The following is a 10206-nucleotide window of genomic DNA, read 5'->3' on the forward strand; positions in this document are numbered from 1 at the left end:
CTCAATAGAAAGTCTATTGTATTTTTTCAGTAAAAATTCTATTACATTTCTACTTTCAACATCTTATATAAAAAATATATTACATTTTATTTTGTTCCATTACATTCACTCGCATTTCTTCTCGTCGTTGTTCTCGATGTTCCCATCACGTTGGTCTTCTTTATCACTTTTAATATGTTGTGTTCGGCTAAGGGCTTTTGACTAATCATTGAGAAAACATCGGGCTTCCAAATTTTTTGGCCTTAAGCTAAAACGTCTCTCATCCAATTTATTTTGATCAATATTAAAAGCTTGTTCCCTTACAACCATTGAGACGGGGCAAACTATAATTTCTTTTGCTATTATAGGTAAAATTGGAGATATTTATGTTTTTTGATACTACTATCGCAAAATATCGAAAGTTTCCTCATCTCATGTATCACTAAAATAAAAACGTAGTTGTAAAATAATTCTCAAATTCTTTATTGGAACTTGAGGATTTTCGTAGATGTTTCGTATGTTCTCTTGAAAAAAAGTTGTGTTTTAATAGATTTAGAAGTAATATTACCAGTGGATTGTGTTTCATGTATAACTATTTGTCTACCATTGTTATATTCATTATAAATATCATATAAATGAGTTTTAATATCAAACAAAATTAATGAGATATTAGGAACAATTTCCTCAACAAGGTCTAAAGATTCATAATATAATATTAATATTTCTTATAAACCATCTAATTTAAGTATAAGATCTAAAACCAAAGCACATAAAAAAGTTTCAGGAATTTGTAAAAAATATTTTTCCCATTTTCTTTCATGTCATAAATACATGGATTAAAACATCACGAATTAGATTTATTATGTTCACTAAAAATACGTTTAAAATAGCATAATAAACATCGTATAATTAATCACTAGCATCATTAAAAAAATTAAATTTCACAAATATTAGTGCATATATTTAACTGATTTGAAAACAAAAAAATATCACGAGTTTGGATGTATTGATGAAAAGTATACATAAGAAATCTTTATATTCAAAAGAAAATAACAACAATTATATGTTGAATTCTAACGAATTGGAATATCCCGTACAAACCATTTAGGCCTCGTACCAATTATTTTGCAAAATCTGGCCTATTGTTTCATAAATTGGGGGTGTGTACATAAATAATGAATTGTGCTTCTAAATGGATTAATATTATGAGGATAATTTTTTTAATTCATCTCGAACACAAAAATTTTAAATATGATATGTGCACCTAATATAAAAAAAAAATTATCATCTAATGATGATTTACATATTTCAATGAATTTCTTGAGAAGTTACTATATTATTCTAAAATAATAAATATAAGTTGAGAATTGTTTTGTGCGCGTGTGTTTTGTTAAAACATCTATATGTAAGCAATATTTTTTGAATGTTCTAAAAATTATTAGCTATTGACATGTAATGCATGTATGTAAACAACCTTGTCAATGATCACTTCAAATATAAGAACACAATGAAACTTTAATATTTAGCCTAGAAAATCTTTAATTGATATATTTTTTTATCAAATACTAATTTTTAAGTGTGCATTTGAGATTATTTCGTTAGATACGAACAATAGAAAATTTTGCAATTGTAAAAAGCCAAATTTCAAAAGATGATTTATCAGTACTACAACTAAAAGAAATTTGTTCAACTACATAAAATTTAGTTTTTTTTTTCTAAATTTAGATTCATCAAATTTAAAAAGTTGAGAATTATTAGCCGATTGAGAATGCTGAAATTTGAGTTTGAGAACGATGAATACAAATTTTTACTGGATGATTTTTCTCCACGTGCTGCGTCAAAGTTTTATAATTAGTTCCTTGTTGAAATTTGTAAGTTTTCGAACAATATTTGCATTCGACTTGCATATCACATGAGGAAAGCGTCGTCTTTCAAAATGTTTGGTGAAGATATCGAACGTTTGGTGAAGCACCACTCTACTTTTATTTTTAGGTGCCATCAGATTGCTCATACTTTCTTAACTTTTATGATGACGTGTTTGTTGAGTCTCTTATCCACGATCTTGATGTTCTTTATTAAAAAAATGAAGATAACAGCCATCAACATTGAATGAAGAAAATCGCGATGCTTGAACTCGGGTGGCATGATGTTCTTTCCGTTTCTTTTGTCACCCCTACAACTTGATCCGGCTGAGGCCATTTGTACAAATATGAAATTGAAGTAACTGTGAAAATAAATCAACAAGTTATACCAATAATCGAGACTTAATATTTTGATAATAAAAAATTAGATATAAATAGAAAATTGTGTGAAACATATGCAAAAAGGTGGGCTATTATAGAAAAAAATTCGGAAAAATAAAAAAAAATGTGCAATGGTCGACCCGCTTGTCCGGATCTGGGTTGGTCCGGGTCTAGCTTGACCATGCGGGTTGAACATTCTACACGTGACCGTTGATGTCAAACGATTTTTTTAAAAAGGAAAAAGAATAGTCAACCCGTTGGGTCGACATCGATCACACAACCGTGATCGTAGATCTTCAATGGTCATTTGATCAACTGATCTTGTTATTTCAATATATATATATATATATATATATATATATATATATATATATATATATATATATATATATATATATATATATATATATATATATATTAACCCGTCTAACCCGACGGGTTGATCAAATTGTATATATGTTAAGTGAAAGATCAAGAACCGTCTAACCAGACGGGTTGGACCAATGGATTTTACACTCGTAAGTCATAACCGGACCATTTTATTACAGTTTTGAGTCAAATCCGTTGACCAGATTAATCAATGGGTCAATTTTGAACTGATTTTAATCCGAGTTTGAACCGGCCCTTGGCCAGGTTAGATCCGCCCAAGAATCATCCCTATGTCTAGCCAATTCGGTACTCTTAGACTGCGTTTGGTCGGAGGATAAAATTACCTAATGATTAAGAAATAAATGATAAAGAAAATTGTTGAAGTATAAATATAATATATAATGATAAAATAATATTATGTTTGATATTATTGTTAAGACTGAGATAATTTAGAATCTTTTGATGAATTGACTAAATTGCCCTTCCATTATTACGACAGTCAACTGTAGGGGCGGTCGTCGGCTGGCGACGGTGATGGTCGGCCGTGGGGGTGTTCGGCGGTTGTCAACCTTGGGGATTGTCGGCGGAGGCGGCGGTGGTCGGCCGATGATGGTTGGTGGTGGGGTGCGTCGGTGTTGAGAAGTGGTGGTGAGCTTGTATATAGAACAAGGGTGAAAAGTAGGATGAATTAAGAGTTTGATAAATAATCATAGGGGAGATGAGTGATTATTTTATCCTAGTTAATATAACCTAATCATTTATAGGAGAGATCGACTTGGTTAAATTAAAATTCTATCAAACATGAGATTAGGTGGGTTAAAATAATACAAACCCACCTAATCAAGAGTACCAAACTTAACCTTACATGCTACGTGTATATTTAATCGTAGGCCTTAGACAATAGTTTTGACTTTTAAATTTATTATTATTTTAAAAAACGCTTCTTACTTTCTTAATCTATGTAAAAGTCTACATTAACCTATTATTTATATTAATATATATGTCTCTTACTAAAGAAGATGGATCAGTTTAATAGACCATAAAGTACGAAAGACACTCGATGAAAATTATAATTTATATATTTGGAGTCTCTCTCTTCTTTAGCAATATACATATATATATTTATATAATTTATAAAAATAGATAGTACATATATTGTTCCTTTCTTTTTATCAGCTTGATAGATTTGGAACCTTACACGAGAGGCGGTAGAGTACTTTTACGATCTCATGGCAAAAATGATGCGTAAAAGTTGCTAATTCGATTTTCTATTAGAGTAGAGTTTTGTTTTTCGATTTAGTGTAAGATATCAGCGATCGTTTTTCTTACTTAAATGAATTGATGTTCTATTTGTGTCACCAATTGTACCACATAAATAAGCCATTTTACTTGACTTATATGTGACAAGATCTTGAATTTATATAATGGAGGTAAAAACTCACGTGAGACGGTCTCACATGTCGTATTTTGCGAGACAAATATATTATTTGGGTCATCCATGAAAAAATATTACTTTTTATTGTTAAATAGAATTGACGGTCTCATACATAAAAATTCGTGAGATCGTCTCACAAAAGACATACTCTTGTATATATAATGTTAATGATGTTTATATTTTTATTTTATGTTATTTATAATCTATTTTATATATAAAATATATATCCACGATTCGACGAAAGTAAATTTCTTGAACACATCCTGCAAAAAGCTCAAGGGGCAACAATGGCGGACCAGCTGACAGACGACCAGATCTCCGAATTCAAGGAAGCCTTCTCTCTGTTCGACAAAGATGGCGACGGTCAGTATTCCACTGATTTTATTATTTCCCCATTTCTCGATCTATATCATTGAGTAGATCTGGTATCTTTTCGCAACTAGTAGTCTAGATTTATTTTTCGTGTTATTCGTTATTCTGTGACTTAAATATAGATCGATCGATGTATTTCTGCGGGTATTGAGTTTATTTATTCGGTTGCTTATATGTGTGTTTGTACAGCATTTTTGTTATGAACGATTGCTTAGATTGTAATAAGATCAAACGTTCCGCAAGATGTTATCGTCTTCACTGTGTTTGATATTGTGTAGCTGATTATGAATTTAGAAGACTGGAATTTGCTGGACTTTCTTTATCCAGTCCTGGTGTTTGGACTGGTGATAGAAACATATGAAGTACTTCAGATATGATTATATAGTTGGCACACATGATTTTACAGCTATTTGCATGTATCGCTCCGCTTGTAAATTCTGTAACTAGAGTCTGGTGTTTGATCGTTTCGGCTAGGAAAAATGGAGTACCATTAGGAATTTGCTGATGTAATTGTAATATATACTATTTTATCTAGTTTTGAGCATTTGATTTGAGATGATTGATGAAGCTGGTGACTTTCCTGATAATGTTTCTATTTTTGTTCTTGTTATTTTCTGCGAAGTCAAAGGCGAAAAGGGTCGGAGATTTTAAATTGGATATTTGGAAACTTTCTAGATAACTATTTAAATTTTGATGTTCTTCTAGTAACGGTCTAGGAATTTTAAATTATGATCGCTGTTGGGTGCAATAATTGTCCTTGCTGGAAAGAACAATCGAACAACGGTGCTTGAGTTACTATGTTGTTTAAAAGATTTGAGTTGCATCATTACCACTAGATATAACTCTCAGTCTTATAATTGGTATCAGAGCCAATGTCACGTGTTCGATTCTCATTGTTTGCAATTATTAGGAAAAAGGTTATTGAGTGCAATTATTATCCATTGCTGAAAGAGCGATCGAATTGTGATGTTTGAGCTGTTATGTAATTTAACATATTTGAGTGGCACAATTAAGACCAGCTATATCTTTTGGTAAAACGGCAAGCGCTCGATCTTACACTGACACAGCTATGAGAAGCTCAGAGTATTGTAGAGCTTTGGCACGAGGTGCAAGGTGAGGCACGCGCCTTTGTTGAATGAAAATAAGATTCCTTAAGGCATAATAAGTGATGCACTCTAAATTTTTAAAAAATTTCTATCATCTACGACTAATTGTTTACCTTACAAACAATCGATGCAAAAATATAAGTACTTAGAAATGAAAGTGAATAATATTATCTCCCGTTTCACCTTCACTTCATCATTCCCAACTTTTGAGATGTGATTATGTGAACCTTTTGCATGCCAAGGTGGTTCATATGCAAAACAAACACTTCAAAGGGTGCTGAGCCTTGAACCTGGATGCACGTTGTTGGGGATTTAAATAATTATGTTTTTCCTCATCAATTTTCTATAATTGTCAATGTTTCTCCAAATGTCATGCAAGTTTATTTTCCTCGATCTTGCTGTGGCATCTAGGTATCTCAAATACTTATATCACACAACAAGCATTGTGGAGTTTTTGACATTTTATAGTTGTTGATGTGTGTTTCTTTTTTCAATAATCTAATAATTCCCATCTTATGCACTCTACAGCCGTCTTTCTAACATGCCTGATTTGTCTACCATGTGTAAATCTGATAGGTTGTATCACTACCAAGGAGCTCGGTACTGTGATGCGCTCTTTAGGACAGAACCCAACAGAGGCTGAACTTCAGGATATGATCAACGAGGTTGATGCTGATGGTAATGGAACAATTGACTTTCCTGAGTTCCTCAACCTGATGGCTCGGAAAATGAAGGACACCGATTCCGAGGAGGAGCTGAAGGAAGCTTTCCGGGTTTTCGACAAGGACCAGAATGGCTTCATTTCTGCTGCAGAACTACGACACGTTATGACCAATCTTGGTGAGAAGCTCACTGATGAGGAGGTCGATGAGATGATCCGTGAAGCGGATGTGGATGGTGATGGGCAGATCAACTATGAGGAGTTTGTCAAGGTTATGATGGCCAAGTGAGATCTAAACAAGTTGAAACTTTATTATTGTCCAGATATAATCATATTGACGAAAAGGGAACCCCGGGGAGGTTAATTTGATGACTTCTGTTTTTCTCGTTAGTTTATGATCTGGTATTGTTAGCTCGAGTGGGTGCTTGCTTTGGTGTCATGTTTGTATTGTTTTAGTCGCTCATTTGTTTTCATATGCTTGTTTGCACCGTTCCTGTGTTTATTATTTTGCGTCCTGACTTTGGGTACTTCATGCCAACATTGATAGCATCAATGCAAAACAGTAAAAAACTTTACCTTGGTTTTTTCAATAATACCATCTGTCTTGATTCTTTGTACTTGATGCATATGATGTGTTCATAAATTTGATTTCTCTGTAGAGAGGGACAGGATCAGGGAATTATTAGTATGACAGACACAATGGTGCGATTACCAAATTGTAATAAAATCTTGGATATTTTGGAAACTCATAAATGAGGCAGAATTTCTGGCATTTGTACATCTGAAGAGCTGTATTCGAGTCACCGTTCTTAGTGTCCTACGTTAGAAACGTTATTGTCTTCTATTTTACAAGCTCGAACTCGAAAATATAACAACCACGAGGGTTACTAATGAAGAATGGTGCTTAGGGTAGATCACCTTTAATGATACTCGTGATTTCATGGAGGTCAGATTGTGTTTGGATAAAAAGATTTGTGTTTGTTGGAGGATTTCAAATTAAATATGGATTTAAGATGATAACATTGGAAGGTAGATTTGAAATTGAAGCAAAAAAAAAAAAACTTGGCAACATAGGATATTTGAAATCAATCGTATGAATTTTGAGCCAAATAGATACAATAAATTTGATATGTAGATTTGATTCAAATCCACTCAAATGCAACCTAAAGGACGATGTCATATTATTTTGTCAGTCGAGTTTTGAGTCCTTCGTGTTAAATTAATTTCAAAATTACATAAATTTGGAAGGTTTTGGCACTTGAAAATTTTCAACTTCGGATTGGATTGAACTGAAATTGAATCATAGAATCAAGCGAAATTGAAAAACCAGATCGTACAAGTTTTGCACTAAATTGTATTGTTCTCCAGCTTTTCTTATACATACATGTACATGAACTTTGTATCGATAATATAGATTTGGTTTGACTTTTTTGTGTTACTAAAGAATTAATAATGATTGCTATAATGGATTTTATATTTCATATTGGGTTGTTGAGTTGGGCTACAGAGCATCTAAAAACTGAAATATATAATAGCCAGTGGTTGCGATATTTACTCTGATCAAACGATAACTGTGCTGAACTACAACTTTTGGTATAACGAAAAACTCTTTTTTGAATCATATTTTTATCTACAAATAATTTGAAAGCCATGCAAAACTAAAAACAAATAGGGAATTCATTAAAAGGGTACTTTGATAAGCAATACTTGCATTTTCCAAAAATCACAAACAAAATTCAGTCACTTTTGTTAAGATTTATGGAGACTTAGTTCTAAATATAGACTCTTTTATTAGTTCTCACTCACCTGATAGCTTATAAATCTGAGCATCCAAGTGATTCCAATTTTGGATGCTCAAATTAGCCAAATCGATTTATCCAATATTATTAACTATAACACACATAATATGCATATTCTACAGACATTAAGGTAGTTTGGAGAATATTTAGGCATGCAGTTTCCATCGTCTTGCATAGTATAAAGCGAAAATTAATTATATGATCATTCTTCGGGTATCCACTCCGGCGGGAACTCGTTGAGGTCAAAATCCAGTATTCGGGGCTGTTTTTCAGTCTCCTGTCCTCCTCCATGGCTAGCCTGTCCTTTACAATGCCGCTTGTGACCACCAAGAGCTTGACCTTGGGAGAAGATTTTGTTGCAAAGCTCGCATTGGTGGACTTGGTTGGTTTTTCGGGGTCGTCGAGTGGATCCATTCTTTTCCTCCGTGAAGCTAATATCCTCAGCTTTGTCATTATTGTGGTGAGCTTTGTGTCCACCTAATGCTTGGTAGCTCTTGAAAGACCTGTTACATATGTTACAAACATGCTCATTCAGATTTTCAGTTAGATTATCAATGTTATTTATCTTTCCTATTGCTGTTTCTGCCCCTGGATCTGTAAGATCATCGTTTTCTGACTCTCCAGGCTCCACGATCTTGCTTCCTGATAAGGAAGAATGCCCATTTCCAGAGCTCGAGCCGGGTGACGACTCAGACATCTTTCTTTTCTTCATTGGAAGCTTTTGTTTTCCAGGTTGGCCGGCTTCATCTCCAGTCTTGGAAGCCTCCTCATCCTGGGAAAAGCCTGGAATCTTCACCCGAGCTCTTGTGTTTCTCACTCTCTTGCCTGTTGTCGACCATCCACGGGAAAATAGATCGGAATCAACATCCCCATGGTCCTCATGATCTTGTTGGTTCAGTTCGTGCACCCTGGATTCCTCCACTGCAGGAATTGGATCACCCGACCCTCCCTGATTCCCATCAGAGTTGTCTTCCATCTGCCTATGCAAAGATTTATCAGAAACAAGTTCTTGACCAGAAACAGGTAAAATAAGTTGTTTTTCTTGAATGTGGATTTCGGGATTTGAACTCTGCAACTCCATTTATGGATGAGCGGTGCTGTAAATTTCTTTACAATGTACTTTGCAGAGGATAATACAATTTCAAGGATTACACACAGAGTCAAGATGATGTGAATCCTGGAATGGTTACATTAAGCTAATGCTGATAATTAAAACAAAATCGAAACTGATTTTCAAGAGATGTCATCTTTAATACCCCACATTCATTTATGACTTAATGCAAGTTTATTATTATTATTTCTACTGTGGAGAGTAAATAGCAAAGAAAGCTTCGGTTTCTTGACTTATATTGAGCACATTTACTTTGCTATTTGGTTAGTCATGTCATTTTTCACACACAAAATCTTTTACTAATAGTGTAATTTGATTTGTGTAATTTTTGGTGAGATTACGTACCTATCCACACAACTTTTAATCCTCTTATACAAATTAATGAGAAGGAAAAAAATGAAGTAATTTACATGTTTTGACTTGACTATTAAGTAACTCGAGTAAATATGGGAAAAAAAAATTAAAGAAAATAAAAAGAAAGCAAAAAGTGATAAAAAAAAGTTTAAGGTTATAGAGTTGCATGAAATCAGTTCCTAGGCACCATCACACTATCATGTGAAAATGGATTAGCAAAAGAGTGGAGTCTAATTAATTGGGATTTTGACTCCCAAAAGTTTAAAAATTGTGTTGTAGATTGTTGTGAAGACAACCTCCTTTTAAGTTTACTTTATAAAATTGCTCCATTATGAAATTTAGAGTGACCAAACATACATGCATATTATATAATATATTCATGGTCATTATTGTTAACCATGCATAGGTTAAAGTTAATTATAAGTAAAAAAAAACATGAATTTAGTGTTAGTTTATATGTTCATGGCGATGTGGTTTTTACCAGTATTTTTTGTAGGACGAAAATCGTTAAATTCGTTGATAAAATTCTATATTGAGTTATAGATAAAATCATTGATACTTAAGTTAGTAAGTAAAAAAAATCATGAAGTACATGTTAATTTATGTTTCACAGCTACGTGTTTTTATCAGTATTTTTATAGGATTAAACTTTTAAATTTGTTGATAAAATTCTATACTAAATAATAGATCAAGTCATTGATTATTAAGTTAGTTAGTGAGAAATCAGGAAATACAAGTTATTTTATATGCTCGCGGCGGCGTGGTTTTACTAGTGTT

The 10206-nt window shown here is 33.0% G+C and overlaps 1 protein-coding gene across 1 annotated transcript; it reads left to right on the forward strand.

Annotated features, from left to right (window-relative positions):
• Positions 1–4239: 4239 nt before the first annotated feature.
• Positions 4240–6782, forward strand: LOC140823223 (calmodulin-7). The gene is made up of 2 exons (XM_073184435.1): positions 4240–4389; positions 6081–6782. The coding sequence occupies exons 1-2, from the start codon at positions 4314–4316 to the stop codon at positions 6452–6454; spliced, it is 450 nt and encodes a 149-aa protein (XP_073040536.1). The 5' UTR covers positions 4240–4313; the 3' UTR covers positions 6455–6782.
• Positions 6783–10206: the final 3424 nt, after the last annotated feature.

Source organism: Primulina eburnea, chromosome 2 (assembly GCF_022965805.1).
Source record: "Primulina eburnea isolate SZY01 chromosome 2, ASM2296580v1, whole genome shotgun sequence".
NCBI classification, from domain to species: domain Eukaryota; kingdom Viridiplantae; phylum Streptophyta; class Magnoliopsida; order Lamiales; family Gesneriaceae; genus Primulina; species Primulina eburnea.

Excerpts from the sequence above, each read along its gene's own strand:
- LOC140823223 (XM_073184435.1), top strand. The coding sequence starts at position 4,314 with ATGGCGGACCAGCTGACAGACGACCAGATCTCCGAATTCAAGGAAGCC. Across the intron at positions 4,390-6,080 it reads GTTCGACAAAGATGGCGACG|GTTGTATCACTACCAAGGAG; the intron begins GTCAGTATTCCA and ends TAAATCTGATAG.